This window comes from Hypanus sabinus, chromosome 23 (assembly GCF_030144855.1).
Source record: "Hypanus sabinus isolate sHypSab1 chromosome 23, sHypSab1.hap1, whole genome shotgun sequence".
NCBI lineage: Eukaryota > Metazoa > Chordata > Chondrichthyes > Myliobatiformes > Dasyatidae > Hypanus > Hypanus sabinus.
This window is the reverse complement of record NC_082728.1, coordinates 2,742,614-2,762,810: the sequence shown is the minus strand read 5'-3', so window position 1 is coordinate 2,762,810 and position 20,197 is coordinate 2,742,614. Positions and strand designations below refer to the sequence as shown.

Below are 20,197 nucleotides of genomic sequence, written 5' to 3'. Positions count from 1 at the left end.
TCATAAAGGAACTTCATCATCTTGGACATGTTCTCTTCTCATTACTACCACCAGGGAGGAGGTACAGGACTGTACTTGGGTGTAGTCAATCAGCCTCTTTCCCTCTGCCACCAAATTTCTGAAGGGCCATGAACATCACCTCACTATTTTCCTGTCTTTTTGCATTACCTGTTTATTTTTTTATATTTCTTATTGTAACTTATAGTAATTTTTTTATGTATTACGCTGTTACCTCTGCTGCAAAACAATAATTGCATGACATATGCCAATGATAATAAACCTGATTACGATTTTGAACCAGTCTGCTTCACATTTTCATGAGCACTCCAGATAACAATCATCTGCTGCATTATGTAGAGGTCATTGTTCTTCCTCTTCTCACTATTAATTCTCTTTCCCTTTAGTTTTTTTAAAGTCTGTGACCTCTGGAACTTGACTCCTGCTCCAGGCGGAGAGTATTCTATATATACTCTGCCCAGATCACTGATTTTATGTGCTGTTATCAATCTTCCCTCTTCTTTCTCCAAAGGAAACAGTACCAGCCTCTCTTGTATTCTTGGTCTCTGGTATATATGATTATATTTATTCTCAAAAATCTTTCCTAGACTCTCCCTGATATCTTCACATTATTTCCAGATTGAGGTAACCAGATATTAACATACTGTTCCTGTTGAGGCACACCCAGTTATTTTATATTCAGCATGATTTGGATGACGGCATTGATGGCTTTGTGGACAATAAGAAGATAGGTGGAGATAGCTGGTAGTTTTGAGGAAGCAGAGAGGTTGCAGAAGGACTTAGACAGATTAGGAGAATAGGTAAAGAAATGGCAGGTGGAATGCAGTGCCAGGAAGTGTATGCTCATTCACTTTGACAGAAGAAATAAAAATGTAGAGTGTTTTCTAAATGGAGAAAATTCAAAAATCTGAGATGTAAATGGACTTGTGACTCCTTGTTCAGGGTTCCCTATAAGTTAATCTGCAGTTTGAGTCTGTTGTGAGGAAGGCAAATACAATGTTAGCATTCATTTTGAGAGGACTAAGATATAAAAGCAAGGATGTAATGTTGAGGCTTTATAAAGCATTGGTGAAGCCTCACTTGGAGAATTCTGACCCTTATCTCAGAAAGGATGTACTGACATTAATAAAAATGATTCTGGGATTGAATGTCTTGTCATACGAGGAGCTTTTGATGACTCAGGGCTCAGAAGAATGAGGGGTGGCCTCATTGAAACCTATCGAATGGTGAAAGGTCTTGATATGGTTGATGCGGAGAGGATGTTTCCTATGATAGGAGAGTCTAAGACCAGAGGACACAGCCTCAGGATAGAGGGGTGTCCATTTAGAACAGAGAGGAGGAGGAATTTATTTTGCCAGAAAGTGGTGAATCTATGGAATTCATTGCCACAAGCAGCTATGGAGGCCAAGGCAATAGGTATGTTTAAGGCAGAGATTGATAGTCAGGGCATGAAGGGATATGGGGAGAAGGCAGGAGATTGGGGCTGAAATGGAAAATGGATCAGCCATGATGAAATGGCAGAGCAGACTTGATGAGCCAAATGGCCTAATACTGCTCCTATATCTTATAGGCTTATGGTCTTGTGATTTACCTGATTTTATACTCTACCTATAAAGCCCAGAATTATGTATGCCACTTCAACTTGCCCAGCAGCTTTCTCATGACTCCTGCAACCCCTTTGGAACTATCTGCTTTGTTCTAATATTGCCTCTCTTCACTTATCTTGGCAAAATCCATCACCTTGCAGATCTTTACATTAAACTTCATCATATATTCATTATTATAACTTCATCATTATACTCCCATTTCACCAACATATTGATATCCTGCTACAATTTATCACTATGCTGTCAGAACTTGTCGTCATTTGTAAGTGTAGTAATTATGACTTGTATCCTTAAGCCTAAATCATTAAGATAGGCCAAAAGAAAGCTAATGACCCCCGGGGAATGCCACATTTACCTTCCTCCATTTCTGAGAAAACAGCCATTCAGCAACACTCAGGTACTTTGCCAACCCTGTATCCATGTAATCCATTTGCCCTGAATGAATCCATGATTAAAGCATTTTCCTCCAGGTATCAAATGATTTTGTCCCAAATCAGTGTTTCTAAATGTTTTCCCACCACTGAAGTTAAACTAACTGGCCTGTAGTTGTTCATCCTTAATCCAATTTTTGAACAAGGAATAATTTTGCCATTTACAGAGCTCTGGCTTCTCCTCCATACATGAAGAGCATTAAAGGATTCTAGTCAGTGTCCCTGTGTTTTATTTTCTGTGTTTCCTTCAAAATCCTAGAATGTGTTGCAACCAATCCTGGTGACTTGTCTTAGTTCAAGCGGTTTTATAAAATACATCTCTGCTGTCAATTTTTAATACGTCTGGGGTCCCAGCCACTTTAGAAACACTCTCTTCCCTGGTGAAAGCAAATGCAAAGTGCTTATTTAGAACTTAAACATCCTCACATTTGCAAGATGCTGTTGTTGTCCTGAATAAGCCCCACACTTCCATGAATAACCCTTTTACTGTTTATATATATGAAACTTCAATATTTACTTAGGTAATTAATAGTTGGTCAGCATTAGAACACAACAGTAACAAATCTAGGGAATTCACATCCTGTTTCTAGTATGGAGGTATACTAAATTCTGGGATAATGGATTTTTAAAAATATAAAATGAGATTATTATTGGGCCCTGTGCACTTCAGTTTGAGAGAACTAATTAAATTATTTTACAAAAGTAAAATTACAGGGATCATATAGCCTTCTGTGATTCTTTTCTTGTCATCTTCTATTTTCTTGTCACCTCGGCATGGGAGGTTAGTTAGGAAGATTCATTCGCTAGATATACGTGGTGAAGTAGTAAATTGGATTAGACATTGGCTCAATGGGAGAAGTCAGAGAGTGGTAGTGGAGGATTGCTTCTCTGAGTGTAGGCCTGTGAGTAGTGGTGTGCCACAGGGATCACTGCTGGTTCCATTGATATTTGTCCTCTATATCAATGATCTGGATGATAATGTGGTAAATTGGATCAGCAAATTTGCTGATGATACAAAGATTGGAGGTGTAGTGGGCAGTGAGGAAGGTTTTCAAAGCTTGCAGAGGGATTTGGACCAGCTGGAAAAATGGGCTAAAGAATGGCAGATGGAGTTTAATACAGACAAGTGTGAGGTATTGCTCTTTGGAAGGAAAAACCAAGGTAGCACATACAAGGTAAATGGTAGGGCACTGAGGAGTGCAGTAGAACAGAGGGATCGAGGAATACAGATACAAAATTCCCTAAAAGTGGCATCGCAGGTAGATAGGATTTGTAAAGAGAGCTTTTGGGATATTGGCCTTTATAAATCAAAGTATTGAGTATAAGAGTCAGAATGTAATGGTGAGGTTGTATAAGACATTGGTGAGGCTGAAATTGGAGTATTGTGTGCAGTTTTGGTCACTGAATTATAGGAAGGATATTAATAAGATTGAAAGAGTGCAAAGAAGGTTTACAAGGATGTTGCCGGGACTTGAGAAACTGAGTTGCAATGAAAGGTTGAATAGGTTAGGACTTTATTCCCTGGAGCTTAGAAGAATGAGGGGAGATTTGATAGAGGTATATAAAATTATGATGGGTATAGATAGAGTGAATGCAAGCAGGCTTTTTCCACTGAGGCTCGGGGAGAAAAAAACCAGAGGACACGGGTTGAGGGTGAAGGGGGAAAGTTTAAAGGGAACATTGGGGGGGTTTCTTCACACAGAGAGTGGTGGGAGTGTGGAATAAGCTGCCAAATGAAGTGGTAAATGCGGGCTCACTTTTTAACACTTAAGAAATATTTGGATAGGTACATGGATGAGAGGTGTATGGAGGGAAATGGTCCAGGTGCAGGTCAGTGGGACTAGACAGAAAAATGATTTGGCCCAGCCAAGAAGGGCCAAAAGGCCTGTTTCTGTGGTTCTATTCTATGGTTCTATTTTTAAAAATCCTGGAACCTTGACCACATATTTTTAACCTTAATTTTAGATTGATTCTGATTCTGAGTGCTGAAAGCATTCATTATAGCAGAATGCACTCCCTCCCTTTTGTAAAGAAAGGTCAGTTTTCCCAAGTGATCCGAATGTATGAGGGGAGTGTGCAGTAATAGGTTTGTGATTGTGTATTGTGAGCATTGAAGTTCAATTCATTATGCAATCTTTTGTCATTCCTATCAACTATTGTCATGGTTCATAATAATTCTATAATAAGTTGGAACTAAAACTGTTAGAAATATATTTTGAAGAATAAGAGTTCACTTTTCTCTTGGTCCCTTTCTCCGGAAAAATAAATTTCTTTGTTCTGGCTGGTTCCTGCTAATTTTCATCTACAGCATAAAAGTAATTGTGCACCGAGTTGCAGGACCTGGTGATGGGAGCCATAGTGCACTGTAAATTCATACATTTGTTTAATTGTTAAACACAGTTAGGAGCCCCCGCTAGACCAAGTTATAACTTAAATGTTGTTTTCAATTGATTATTAACCGGATTTCAAATCTTACCGATCACAACTAAATTATAATTACTTATTGCTTTATTACTTTGTTGTCTGTTCTTCTATCACTGCTTTTATTTATATTAAATATGCTATCTTCTTTCAGCATTTTTTTCTAAATGCTTCCAAATTCAAGAAAACATGTTTTCAAGACAAACCTTTGAGACTATGCTTAGTGCTGTATTGCCTAAGCGTTTATATTTCATTTCCTTCCCCCAACCATGTTTTTAGTGTTTTTCTGAATGAATTTGGCTAATCAGCCATTCAATGCTAACCTGATTTTTGAAACAGTTATGTTATGCTTACATTATGAATTACACTATTAGAATATGCAGTGGTGAATTCTGTCCTTTTCTTATACATGCATATTGAAGTGGGCTAATTATAGAGTTTGCTCAAAAAAATGTCTGGGTAACAGTGACACAACTATTTTATATTTCATATAGTAACTTAATTTTTTAATGTAGTGTATGCGAGTGATAATAAAACTGATTCTGATTCTGACCTTGTGTACTGCATAATTTCATGAGTTTATTTTTCTCCATTGCTGACTGAGCTGGTTGTGTCAATGCACAGGAACAAGTCATGACAATGAGAATAAAATTTTATGGGATTGGAGCAAGAAACAATTCTCCTTCAAGGCCAATGGGGGAAAAAATTGTTGTCCAAAGAAACCCTTTGCTTTGTACAGTGAAGACTGCCGAAACCCCATTCGATCTTAGCATTCCTGGATGAATGTTCAGTATTTAAATAAACCTAACTATGCACCCCTCTCCATTCATTTCAACCAGGTTAGCAGAATAAAACAATTTGAACTTCATGCTGCCATTCCCATTTGAGTTTATAAAATGGAAAGTGGTGGCTAAGTGATTTCCAGCCCTTGAGTTGAAAACATGTAGACTGTAAAGGAGGAGGAGATTGTAGGCAGTGAGGTATCACAAACAAGAGAAAATCTGCAGATGCTGGACATCCAAGCAACACGCACAAAATCCTGGAGGAACTCAGCAGGGCAGGAAGCATCTGTGGAAAAGAGTAAACTGTTGACATTTCAAGCCAAAACCCTTCAGAAGGTCCTGCTGAAGGATCTCGGCCCAAAACATTGATTGTACACTTTTCGATAGATGCTGCCTGTCCTGCTGAGTTCTTCCAGCATTTTGTGAGGCAGTAATATATTTTGTGTTTGAATAGGAAATAGGAAGTTCTCTCCTTAACTATATGGGTTTCCACCGGGTGCTCCCTTTTCCTCTCACTTTCCAAAGACGTACAGGTCAGGATTAGTAAGCTGTGGGCATGTTATGTTAGTGCCAGAAGTGTGTCGATACTTGCTGGCTGCCCAGCATATCCTCAGACTCTGTGCGCCATTGATGCAAATGACACATTTTTACTTTATGATTTGATGTTCCAATGTACATGTGGCAAATAAAGCTAGTCTTTAAAAAAAAGATCTTTTTAAAAGAACGTGAGTGAATAGTTTTGGAAAAAAATCAACGCTGAGGAGATTAAAAACTGTGAATGAAGCTTTCGCTTTTCAATTAGTTCTGTTGCTGCGGTTACTGGCAATTATTTCTTTTACAAAACTTTCCAGCCTGGCCTTTGGGAGCTTGGTTGCTATGGGAGACATCAGGAGAATACTGTTGGGTAAGCTCTTGAACCAGTGGGAAATCCATCTGAAGGTCAGTTTTTCTTGCAGCTAAATGATAAATGTACTGATTTAGGGAACCCAGAAACACTCCCTACTGAAAAATAATGAGACATAAAAAGGCTGCAGATGCTGGAAAGCTGGATCAACACATAAAGAAGCTGGAGGAACTTAGTGAATCAGAATCAAGTTTAATATCATCAGCACATGTCATGAAATTTGTTAATTTAGCAGCAGTACATGATAATATAGGAAAAAATAAACAAGTAAATCAATTACAGTAAGTATATATATGCATATTAAATAGTTAAATTAAAAATAGTGTAAAAACAGAAATAATAAAATTGAGGTAGTGTTCATGGGTTCAATGTCCATTTAGGAATCGATGTCAGAGGGGAAGAAGCTGTTCCTGAATCACTGAGTGTTTACCTTCAGGCTTCTGTACCTCCTACCTGATGGTGAAAATGAGAGAAGGGCATGCCCTGGGTGCTGGGGATCCTCAATGATGGACACCACCATTTTGAGACACCGCTGCTTGGATGCTACGAAGGCTAGTACCCAAGATGGAACTGACTAATTTTACAATTTTCTGTAGCTTCTTTCGATCCTGTGCAGTAGCCTCACTCCCCCATACCAGACAGTGATGAGATCTGTCAGAATGCTCTCCATGGTACACCTGTATAAGTTTTCAAGTGTCTTAGGTGACAAATCAAATCTCAATCTCACAAATCGAATAGTCACTGTCTTGCCTTCTTTATAGCTGCATCGATATATTGGGACCAGGGCAGATCCTCAGAGATTTTGACACCCAGGAGCTTGAAATTGCTCACTCTCTGTCCCTCTGATTCCTCTATGAGGATTGGCTCATGATCCCTCACCGTACCTTTTCTGAAGTCCACAATCAGCTCTTTGGTCTTATTGGTGCTGAGTGACACCACTCAACCAGCTGGTATATCTCACTCCTATACACCCACTCGTCTCCACCTGAGATTCTGCCAACAATATAACCATATAACAATTACAGCACAGAAACAAGCCATCTCAGTCCTTCTAGTCCCGTGTCAAACGCTTACTCTCACCTAGTCCCACCTACCTGCACTCAGCCCATAACCCTCCGTTCCTTTCCCGTCCATATACCTATCCAATTTTTTTTTAAATGACGAAATCGAATCTGCCTTTACCACTTCTACTGGAAGCTCGTTCCACAGAACTACCACTCTCTGAGTAAAGAAGTTCCCCCTCGTGTTACCCCTAAACTTTTATCCCTTAACTCTCAACTCATATCCCCCTCATAATTTTAAGTACCTCTATCAAGTCCCCCCTTAACTTTCTACGCTCCAAATAATAAAGACCTAACTTGTTCAACCTTTCTCTGTAACTTAGGTGCTGAAACCCAGGTAACATTCTAGTAAATCTCCTCTGTACTCTCTCTATTTTGTTGACATCTTTCCTATAATTCGGTGACCAGAACTGTACACAATACAGTACTCCAAATTTGGCCTCACCAATGCCTTGTACAATTTTAACATTACATCCCAACTCCTATACTCAATGCTCTGATTTATAAACACCAACATACCAAAAGCTTTCTTCACCACCCTATCCACATGAGATTCCACCTTCAGGGAACTATGCACCATTATTCCTAGATCACTCTGTTCTACTGCATTCTTCAAAGCCCTACCATTTATCATGTATGTCCTATTTGGATTATTCCTACCAAAATGTAGCATCTCACACTTCAGCATTAAACTCCATCTACCATCATTCAGCCCACTCTTCCAACTGGCCTAAATCTCTCTGCAAGCTTTGAAAACCTACATCATTATCTACAATGCCACCTATCTTAGTATCATCTCCATATATATTAATCCAGTTTACTACCCCATCATCCAGATCATTAATGTATATGACAAGCAACATTGGACCCAGTACAGATCCCTGAGGCACACCACTAGTCACCAGCCTCCAACCTGACAAACAGTTATCCACCACTACTCTCTGGCATCTCCCATCCAACCACTGTTGAATTCATTTTACTACTTCAATATTAATACCTAACGGTTGAACCTTCCTAACTAACCTTCCTTGTGGAACCTTGTCAAGGGTCTTACTGAAGTCCACATAGACAACATCCACTGCTTTACCCTCGTCAACTTTCCTAGTAACGTCTTCAAAAAATTCAATGAGATTTGTCAAACATGACCTTGCATGCCAACAATCGTTAGTAAATTTATAGATGGCATTTGAACTATGCTTAGCCACACAGTCAGGTATACAGAGAGAGTAGAGCAGTGGGCTAACCTGAGGTGCACCAGTGTTCATCATCAGCAAGGAGGAGTTATTAATATCAATCCAAACAGATTGTGATCTTCCGGTTAGGAAATTGAGGATCCAATTGCAGAGGGAACTACAGAGTCCCAGGTTCCGTAGCTTATTGTAGGAATGATGGTGTTAAGCACTGAGCTATAGTCAATGAACAGCATCCTGACTTAGGTGTTTGCATTAGCTGGGGCTGATCTAAGACCATGTGAAGGGTAATTGAGATTGCGTCTGCTGCAGACCTACTGTGGCAATAGTCAAATCAGGCTGCCTCTAAGGAGGGAAATAATCAGTCGATGTTTTGGGTCAAGACCCTTTGTTGGGACTGGAAGAGAGGGGAGAGTATAAAAAATGTGAGGGAAAGCAGTGGAGCAAGATTCTTTCCCCTTCCCCTTCCCCCAGCCTTTACCTGCTTTTCAACCCCTTATCTGAATCTGTCTGCCACCTACCAGCTCTTGCTGCACTCCTCCTCTCCTTTTCATTCTGGCTGCCTTCCCCTCTTTCTCTACAATCCAGATTACTCAGAAAGGTGGGAGATTAAAAATCTGGTTGAATGGTGCTACAACAACCACCTCTACAACTCATGTTCTCAATATCTATCTATCTATTTTATTTGGTTTTCTTGTATTAACATAGTTTGTCATCTTTTGCACTTTGGTTGTTTGTCAGTCTTTGTGTGTAGTTTTTCACTGATTCTATTTTATTTCTTTATTCTGTGGTGAATGCCTGTAAAAACTGAATCTCAGAGCAGACATATATGTACTTTGACAATAAATTTACTTTGAACTTTGAAATATTGACTGTCACTTCCAGTCACTGATGCTACCTGACCCGCTGATTTCTTCCAGCTTCTTTGTGTGTTGCTACTGAATAATAAATAGTTTTGAGCTATTAAATGAGAGCAAGTTGGTGTGGGAGATAATGTAGCAATAGCTGAAATAATATTGAAGTGTTTTAAATTGGCTCATATATTCAGAACCAAACACATATGGGCACTGCATGGCTTGTAATTGTAACATGGCTTCAATTTTTTTTTAAACTGTGATAATCCCTCTGAGAATTTAAGTTATTTCAAGACACGTGTGGAGGACACTCAATCGACAATGTCTAGAGGAATAGCTTTGTAAATAGCACAGAGTTTGATTCAGTGTGGGCTGGTGAAACAAAATACACTTAAAAATATTACCAATTGTTACACCATCAGCTTATATTGCAAAAGTCTTTACTTTTTCTATTACTTGCTGAAATAAATCAGGAGGGATTGGATGCCCCTGTTTCATCCCATCTGATGATAGAAGTCATTATGAGTTTCCTGTTGGCATTCAGGGACCTGTCAGATTGATAGAAAAGTTTTCAGACAAGGTTCTCAAGATATGTGCCCATGTTGTGCCACATTCGCATCCTGCTGCAAATTGCCAGAATTCTGCTTCAAGTGTATGAATTGAATTGAATTGACTTCAGTACTTACATCCTTCATATACATTAGGATTTGGGGGTCCATACCAAACTTCTTCAACCGTCTAAGGTGAAAGAGACACTGTTGTGCTTTTTCCACCACACAGCCGGTATGCCTTCATATACTTCTCCCTCCACCTCCTTATTCTGGCTTTTTCGCCCTGCCCATCCAGTCATGATGAAGGGCCTGGGCCTGAAATATTCACTGTTTATTCCCCTCTATGGATACTGCCTGATTTGCGGAGTTCCACCAGCATTTTCTGCATGTTGCTCTGCAAGATCTCCTGTGTTTGTCATACAGATGTTAATTTTATAAATGCCTCAAATCTATTTATCATAAAATGAATTAAATGTATTATGCCTCGCTCAACTCTAAAACTGGTTAGTTCTTTGAACAGTATAACAGTCTGCTGTTTCTCAGGGGCAGTATAGTAGCATAGTGGTTAGCGTAATGCTCTAAGTGGCAGGCATCAGGATTTATCTCCTGCTTCTGTCTGTAAGGAGTTGGTATGTCCCTGTGACTGTGGATTTCCTCCAGGTGCTCCAGTTTCCTCCCACATTCCAAAGACGTGCGGGTTAGGGTTAGTAAGTCGTGGACATGCTATTTTGACACAGGAAGCATGGTGACACTTGTGGGCTGTCCCAAGCATATCCTTGGACTGTATTGCATGATAATTTATATTCCATATATATGTGATAAATAAAGCTAATCTTATTCTTTGAGTATACAGGTTCTCCCCAGCTTAAGAATGCCCGACTTAATGTACAGCCCACTTTAAGCATTTGGGAGACTGGTGGGATGTGTTTGTGAGCCTGCAGGTATCATCTGCCATGTGAAATTTTGGTTCCAACATGTAGATTGATGCGGATTATTTGGGGTACATGGAGCTTAGAAAAATAGATGGCTGCAGTAGGGAAGCACGAGGCAGCTTCCGGAGTAGGTTACATGGTCGGCACAACATTGTGGCCCAGGAGAGCCTGTAATGTGCTGTAGATTTTCTATGTTCTACCAATAGTTCACAGGAATGGAGCCCTGCTGTAACCTAACGAGGAGCTGTCATCATTAAGCTAATTCCTCATTGTTGCTGCATCTGCCTTCTTTGGAGCTTCTGATCCTTTACCATTCCTGAGGGGCTTTTATTAGCTCTGCTTTATTTTTCCCAAACTTTCCATTATTTTTCCTCTAATAATCCTGGATACAACAGGGTGTGGCAAGCAAAGTGTAAGGTTTTTCTAAATAGAAAGGTTAGAGTTAAGTGATTTATCTAATTTATTTGGTGTGTTTTGATGATTGCCACTAGCAACAAACATATATCAGTTATACAAAACCTGATTTTGATTCTCAATTCCTCTAACAATAAACACCAACATACCATTTGTCTTGCTAATTGCTTTCTGATCTTTCATGTTCACTTTGACTATTTCATGTACAATGATACCCAGGTCTCTCTGAAAGCCAACACCATTCAATCTCTCAAAGTTCTAAAATAAACTTGTTTTTATCTTTTACCTCTTCATATTTATATTTAATTTGCAATTTTCTATTTCCATTTTAGGATGAACTCTCAGATGCTAGCCAGGCATCCAGCTTGGTACCAACAAAACCCAACACTCCCATATCTGCTCTGCCTGACTCTGCCATGGGCGATTCAACACCTCCAAGAAAGGAAAGCCTGGAGACCGAAGGACTATTCAAAAACTTGAACCAAGCTAGTAGAAAACCAGATAACAGGAAAAATATTGATGTGCAAGTTCAGCAGGACACAAGAACGCTAGCAGTTGGTAGGCACCTGATACTAAACAAGTCTTATTCTAACAAAAATTTTGCTGCAGGAATTGAAGAAATTAGAATTATTTCCCCAATGTTTTCCTCTTCAGAGTGTTCCCTTGTGTTCAGTTGTTTTTAATCTTTCCTAGCTCAGTAATGCTTTTCAGAAAGCTGATAGCTTGCATGTCTAAGATTTCCCTTGTATAGAGGAATGAATTTGAGCAGCAGTAACTTTTTAAGAACAGAAGAAATAGACTGAGGTGTAGGTTTTTATGACTGTTTATGCCTGCACTACCATTGTATTATATTGTGGCTAATCTCTTACATTATTGTCACTTTCTTGCAGTATAATCTTAATATCCACAAAGACCATAAGACACAGAAGAAGAAGAATAAGGTCATTTGGCCCAATGAATCTGTGCTGCCATTCCATCATATATTGTCCCTTTCAGACCTTTTTTTCTACCTTCTCCCCATAACCTTTGATGCCCTTACTAATTAAGAACTGATTCCAATTCTGAACCTATCAGTGTCCACTTTAAATACACCCAATGACTTGGACTCTACAACCATCTGCTGCAACAAATTCCACAAATTCACTACCCTCTGGGTAAAGCAATTCTTTCTCATATCTATTCTAAAGAGGTATTCCCTCTTTACTGAGGGTTTGCCCTCTGGTCCTAGACTCCCCCACTATAAGAAACATCCTTTCCACATCCACTCTATCTAGGCCTTTCAATATTTGATAGATTTCAATGAAATCCTCCCCCCCCCACCCCATTCTTCTAAACTCCAGTGAGTACAGGCCCAGAGCCATCAAATGCTCCTCATGTGTTAACACTTTTAGAATCATTCTCATGAGCCTCCTCTGGGCCCTCTCCATTGTCAGCACATCTTTTCTTAGGTATGTGGCCCAAAACTGCTCACAATACTCAGTGCAGTCTGACCAGTGCTTTATAAATTCTCAGCATTTATCCTTGTTGTTATATTCTGAGTGGTGCCTCAACATCACCTCTCACTCAGTGTCAGCAAAACCAAGGAGCTGGTTATTGACTTCAGGAGGAGGAAACCGGAGGTCCATGAGCCTACTCTCATTGGTGGAGAGGGTCAGCAAATTTAAATTCCTCAGTGTTATAATTTTAGAGAACCCATCCTGGGCCCTGCACATAAACACAAATATGAAGAAAGCATGGCAGCACGTCTACTTCCTTGGGAGTTTGCAAAGACTTGGCATTACATCTAAAATTTTGGTAAACTTCCTTAGATATGTGTGGAGAGTATATTGACTGCCTGTATCACAGATTGGTATGGAAAAACCAATGCCCTTGAATGGAAAATCCTACAAAAAGTAGTAGATTCGGCCCAGTCCATCAGAGGTAAAGCCCTCTCCACACAGAGGACATCTACACGGAGTGTTGTTGCACAAAAGCAGCATCCGTCATCAGGGACCTCCACCACCCAGGAGATGCTCTCTTTTTGCTGCTGCCATCAGGAAGAAGGTACAGGAGCCTCAGGACTCACACCACCAGGTTCAGGAACAGTTATTACCCTTCAACCATCAGGCTCTTGAACCAGAAGGGATAACTCACAACCTATGGACTCACTTTCAAGGACTGTTTATCTCATGTTCTCGATATTTTTTGCTTGCTTATCTATCTATCTATCTGTTCATTCGTCCACTCAATCAGCAACTTTTAGATACTGTCATTCATTGACATAATGTCATTATTGGGATTGGGCCTGTTGAGATGTAAATAGGACCTAAGTTGTACAAAGCCAGTGCTAAAAGGGATCTCAGTAGACAGACTTTTGAGGATTATGTGATGTTCTGCTGCTTGGTTTATCAATAAAACAAAATAAAACTGCAATATTCCCCCTGAAATGGGATGCTATTGTGCAAGAGAGTTGAATTAATACATTAACTGCATTAGCTCTGAAGCTGTGTGACAGCATTCCCAGTATGCTTGGATGCTTTACAATCTGAAACACTTGCTTGATTTTACGAGCACTTGTTCTTTGAATAACAACAAAGGCCTAAGAGAAAACAGCCTCTTTCACATGAATTCAAGCACATTTGTAAGCAACACAGTGTCCCCTAAGAAACAGTTTATGTTCTGCCAAGGGAGCCCATAGATGCAGATGGTGCAGTTAGGAAGATGTTGTTCATCTTGAGTAGCCCCTAGGATTGTGGACATCTTGTTTCCATTCTGGTTCTGTAGCTTCTGAGGTGACTGATGAGGCCCCTGGGGGACATGTAGACTCTTACACTAGCTGGCAGGAAGTGCCAGAAGAGTTGAGAATTGAGCAAGCTTGTGGGTGGTTATGGTCCTTCTGCCATTTATGCTGGATTCTCCATGCTTCTGATACAAAGGTTTGAGATAATCAAAACTGTTTCGAATGCTCCTCCATCACCTTTGAGAGATCACAAGCCGCAGATTCCCAGTATTCAGTGGAGGTATTGCATATTTTGTAAGAAGTCTTTGAGAAGACCCTTGAAATTTTCAGAATGAGGTTTAGAGTACAGAATGGTATTTGTTTTAGGAGTCAGTTTAGTTTTGCATAGCCTACTTGTGCTCTTGTAATGGATTTGCTGACTTTCACCAATGACAACAATCCTGTATTCAATCTGATTGACAGAATTATTTATGTAAGATGACTTGTAAGCTCGTTTTCATTAATATTGTTCAAGGCATGACCGAAAATGAAGAGAAATCAGAGGTTCAAGCTATCATTGACTCAACACCTGAATTGGATATGGATCGTGATTTTAGTGGCTACAAAGGAACAAGGTCAGTGTGTATTTTTATGCAATGTCATTGATTAACCTTTAGTCTTACTTGAGCAACCAGGAAAGTAGATCAGTGCAAATGAAAAGAAATGTTAGGAAAAGGAGGAAACTCTTTTGTGGGGAAAAAACATGTTAATTTCTCAAAACAAATCAGAATTGTGAAAACTGAGAAAGGCTTAGGGGGAGAACAGACTCCAGCAAGTGACCAGTGGTGAGTTGGAAAGAGAAATCCCTTTGGAGACAACAACAATTGTCTTACTTGCTCTTGCTCCTCCTCCCTCATGAGGCAAAGATTTACATGCACCTTCTCCAGCATAGTGTAATGCATTTGGTGCACTCAATATATAGTCAAGATCAGGTACAGACTGGCTGACCAAATTGCAGAGCAACTGTGCTTTGTTAGCAATGACCACTTAAAGGAAATGAGGACAATAATCTCAAACAGATGAGCAGGAATTTCTTTAACCAAAGGGTAGTGAATCTATGGAATTCATTGCCACAGATGGCTGTGGAGGCCGGGTCATTTGGTATATTTAAAGCGGAGGTTGAGAAGGATATTAATGTTACTGGATGAAGGTAGGAGAATGGAGTTGAGAGAGATAACAAATCAGCCATGATTAAATGATGCAGCAGACATGATGGGCTGAATGGCCTAATTCTGCTCTTGTGTCTTATGGTCTTACAAGTGATGGCGATTTAAACAATAATACAAATGCAAAATAGGATACATGTTCAAAACTGAAATGTACTGTATGTTGGGAATGAGGATCAGAGAAGGTTTATTAACCATATATTTCAAACATGAGAAAATTTGCAGATGCTGGAGGAACTCAGCAGTCTAGGCAGCATCTATGAAAAAGATCCACTTACCTCTGCGTCCAGCACCTAATTCTCTCTAACTTCCGCCATCCCCAATGGGATCCCACCACTAAGCACATTTTTCCCTTCCTGCCACTTTCCATTTTCTGCAGGGATTGCTCCCTACACAGCTCCTTTGTCCATTCATCCCTCCCCACTGATCTCCTTCTTGATACTTAACCTTGCAAGCAGAATAGGTGCCATACCTGCCCCTAAACCTCCACTACCATTCAGAGCCCCCAACAGTCCATCCAAGTGAATCTTTTGGGGTCATCTACTGGATCCAGTGCTCCCAGTGTGGCCTCCTGTGTTTCAGTGAGACCCGACATAGATTGGGAGACAGCTTCTTCAAGCAGCTACACTTCGTCTGCTAGAAAAAGCCGGATCTCCCGGTGACCACCCATTTCAATTCTGTTTCCCATTCCCATTCTGACATGACAGTCCATGGTCTTCTCTACTGCTGCGATGAGGCCACACTCAGGTTGGAGGAGCAACACTTTATTTTCCGTCTGGGTAGCCTCCAATCTGATGGCATGAACATTGACTTCTCTAACTTGCACAAATTGTTCCCCCAACTCCCTCACCATTCCCTATTCCCATTTCCCTTTTTCATCTTATCTCCTTGCCTGCCCATCACCTCCAGCCATCTGGTGCTCCTCCCCCTTTCCTTTCCTCCATGGTCTTCTACCTTCTCCTATCAGATTCCCCCTGCTCCAACCTTTTGTCTCCTTCACTAATTAACTTCCCAGCTCTTTACTTCACCTCTCCCCCATCTCTCGGTTTCACCTATCACCTACCACCTTGTACTTCTTCTTCCTCTCCCCCCCACCCTCTTAATCTAACTTCTCATCTGTTTTTCCAGTCCTGATGAAAGGTCTCAAGACTGAAACATCAACTGTTTACTCTTTTTCGTAGATACTGCCTCATCTGCTGAGTTTCTTAACCATTTATTTAATTAGTTTATGTAGGAATCGTATCAGATTGGAATCCTCCATTTTGCACAGAGCTCCTTAAAGACAATTTTTTCAAAACAAAAATGGTCTGTGGTTGGCTGTTATCAATGAACAATATTAAATGGGTTCAGTGCTGTAAGGAGTTCAGGAAACTTTCACATCCTACCCCTCTCAATAATCTTTGATTGACTCTTTCTATTTTTTTAAACAGCACGCCAACCCAGGGAATAGAAAACAAGGCATTTGATCGAAACACAGAATCCATTTTTGATGAATTGTCCCAATCAGCTTCTGAGCTGATTGGTGATGTGGATGAAGGGGCAAATTTGCTGGGTAAGTGAAGGTCAATTGAAGGTACAGCTTGTTTAAAAGTATGTGTTCATGTCTAGCTTAGCCAAATTCTTCATAGCTGAAGAAAAATAATTACTGGACTATTCACAACAAGATGTAGAACCACAAGAACCAGCCCTTTGGCTCATAGTGTATAGCTGAATTAATTAAACTAATAACGTCTAATTACACTGATCCTTCAGCCTGTGCCTGTCTAAGCCTCTTAAGTACCTTTACCGTATCTGCTTCTACCCCCAGTACCCATCACTCTCTGTGTCATTTAAAAAAAATGTTGCCCTACACGTCTCTTTTGAACTCCCCCCATCTAAAATGCATGCCCTCTTATATTGGACATTCACTTATTTATTTGTTTATTTAGAGATATAGCACAGTAACAGGCCCTTCTGGCCCAATAAGATGTGCGGCCCAATTATACCCATAGGGCCAATTAACTTACTAACTCGTACATCTTTGGAATGTGGGAGGAAACTGGAACACCCAGACGAAAACCACATGGTCACAGGGATAATGTACAAGCTCTTTACAACCAGCGATGGAATTGAACCAAGATAGCTGGCACTGTAATAACATTACGTTAACTATTACATTATTGTATCTTCCTGGCGAAAAAGATACCAGCTGTCTATTCTATCTATGCCACTCATAATGTTATCAACTTCTATCCAGTCTCCCCTTGTCCTTTGCCACTCCAGAAAAGCAGTTCAAGTTTATCCAGCCTCTTATAGCATTTACCTTGTAATCCAAGCATTCTCCTGGTAAGCATCATCTGCACCTTTTCCAAAGTCTCTATACCAGGGGTTTCCAACCTGGGGTCCACGGACCCCTCAGTTAATTGTAGGGGTCTCTGGCATAAAAGAGGTTGAGAACTCCTGCTCTACATCCTTCCTATACTAGGGCAACCAGAATTAAACCCATTACTCCATATGCAAACTAACCAATGTTTTATAAACGGACACAGAACCTCCTGACTCTTTAGCTCAATAAAGGTAAGCAAGTAAAAATCTGAGATCACTGGACACTGTTTGTCAACCTGAATCTCATGTATCAAAGGTTCATTCTGTAATAATTGGTGAATAATACAGCAACACATGACTAGCATAGCTGTTGCAAATTGGGCCTGCAGATTATTTCTATCTCCTGAAATTAATTTCTTAATCATCAGTGTCCCCAGTTAGGAGAAACATTCAGGGAATTTCCAGATTACAAATGACCTGACATATGGAAATCTGACTTTACATGAATTCACCCATGCATTTCTAAAGCATATCCCAAGGAAGTAGTATTAAACTGTTTCATGGTGTTTATTAATGACTGGATTCAGTACATATTCCATGTTTAATGATGGTCAATGTTTGAGTTATTATTCAATAAAATGCAAAGATTATAGCAAGTGTTGATAGAATGATACAATATAGAAAACGGATATTTCTGATTTGCGGAGAGATGGGCTTAAGGACAGTTCTTAGATTAGGAACTCATCTGTATCCTGGGATGCCAGAGTTATGTAGTGACTAGTATTGTTTCCTGTTTTGTGTTTGGCTTAATCTCAGTTTGACATGTTTATAGCTCACTAAAATGAATATTGGAATCTGGTTTTTTAATCCAAGCTTCTTTTCAAAGTCAGGAATGAGGCACAAAACTTTATTTTATTAACAGTTGATAGAACAAAAAGAACAGGAACAGGGCAGTGACAGGGATTGACTCCTTGAAGAAGAGAGAGAAATAAAAATCATGCCTAGCATAAAACAGCTATTTTTATACTACTGACATTAGGAAAATTCCATTCAAATTTGTAGATAAGAGACAACCAGTTAGAAAGTATTAATTTGAATAGTGCAGTACTGTACCAAGTTAACTGATGAGAAAGCACTTCTATACTTAATGCAGAGCAAAGAAGCTTCCAGAATTACACTTTGGATAACAATGAGGCTTATTGAACTTGTATAAAATACAAGGGATAATAAATTGTTAAACTGCAAGAAGAACAATTAGTCAGTCTAATCTAAGAATTAACCAGTTAGATCTAACATGAGTTCACAGCATATTATGAAAATGCAGTTAAAAGAATGGATATGATTTGACTATAATGCTAATCTAGATTTTTATTTCACCTTTGTTTTAATTAAGAGTAAATCAGATTTCCTCATGATCATATTTTGGAATTCTCCACATTATAGTTGATGTTGCAATCTCAAACAAATTTACTAGGTAGCCATTTTAAGGTGCAACTGTGCATCAGATATGAAGTGGACTTGTACAGAAGAATCTTCTGAGTTATCCAAAGAGATGATATATGGAAGGAACTTGGGCCTTGGGCTCTGACAGTAAAGGGCTGTGCATGTGGAGTTGAGTGGCTCATGGGGTTGTATTTACAAGCCAGACTGACAGAGTGGAGGTGGGAGAGATTGCCCTAGTAAGGTGGAATGAGTTAAGTGAAGTAACTCAGAGAAGAATAATGAGCATAGCTGTCAGAGGGAGGCTAAATGTAAAAGAAAAACTTGCATTTTTTTTTATTAAAGGAAATATTATTTGAGGAAGTGACCCCAAAGAAAATTTAAGTGTGTTTAGTTTCAAATGAACCATGTTTAATTGTTTAAGAGTCATTCAGTTTCTTGGTTTAATAGCAACACACACCAAATACTGGAGGCCAAGCAGACCCTGTCCTGCTGAAGGGGCTCAGCCTGAAACGTCGACTGCACTCTTTCTGTAGAAAATGCCCAGCTTGCTGAGTTCCTCCAGCATTTTGTGTGTGTTGCTTGGATTTCTAGCATCTGCAGGTTTTCTCTTGTTTAGCATCTTATTTCTAGTGTGTTAATCTTTCGTGTTTCAAAGACTGACCAGAAAAATTATTCTGTTGTGCACAAAATTATAGGTAAGCTTCTTAAATGGAAAATAGCACTGCAATTCAAAATAATTTCTAAAACTGTTTTGTAAAATTAGTTTCTTTAAAATTTTCTTTTGTGGGTTACAGAACAAAACCATTTGAACACATAAAACCTGTGCCATACTTGTTATCTGATGCAACACATATGTATGTTTTGAACAGCATTTGAGTTAGCGATTATAACAGAATGAAATTGGTTTGCTGTGTTTATAACCAAAAATGAGGTGCAACTCAATTGGATCCTAATATTAAAATTTGTCATGATGTATTTACCAGACACCTGACTGCCAGCTTATGAACAAGCTGCAGGGTACAAAGACTAAAAAAAAATTAAGTGAGGCAGTTTGAGAGCTCAGTGATGCAAAACAGATTGCAGGATGTCATTTCTGAAGTGCTTCTGATTTTACAGATACATCTACTCTTTTGCCCCTTCACGCTCCTAACTTTTCTCTCCCTCCTAAATTTCATGTCAATGTGTTGACTCTGCTCAGTATTGGATCTCAGTTTTTAAAATAAATTTAAAGGCCATATAACCACTTTCCATCTGTCCCGTTGTTTCTCTCCATGCTTTATTGGTGTCCTGTTCTGAGGATTGTGGTCTTCTTGAGCATTGAACTCTGGTACCTTGTATCTTCTCGGGAAATTTAACATGTA

At 39.5% G+C, this 20,197-nt stretch overlaps 1 protein-coding gene across 2 annotated transcripts in view; it reads left to right on the top strand.

Moving 5' to 3' along the window:
- LOC132379880 (C-Jun-amino-terminal kinase-interacting protein 4-like) overlaps window positions 1-20,197 on the top strand; it is a 285,478-nt gene that overhangs the window by 172,635 nt on the left and 92,646 nt on the right. For both annotated transcript variants that reach the window (XM_059948176.1, XM_059948175.1), the window contains exons 6-8: window positions 11,498-11,723; window positions 14,399-14,498; window positions 16,520-16,641. In XM_059948176.1, coding sequence (XP_059804159.1) covers window positions 11,498-11,723; window positions 14,399-14,498; window positions 16,520-16,641 — 448 coding nt within the window. The remainder of the gene's footprint in view (window positions 1-11,497; window positions 11,724-14,398; window positions 14,499-16,519; window positions 16,642-20,197) is intronic.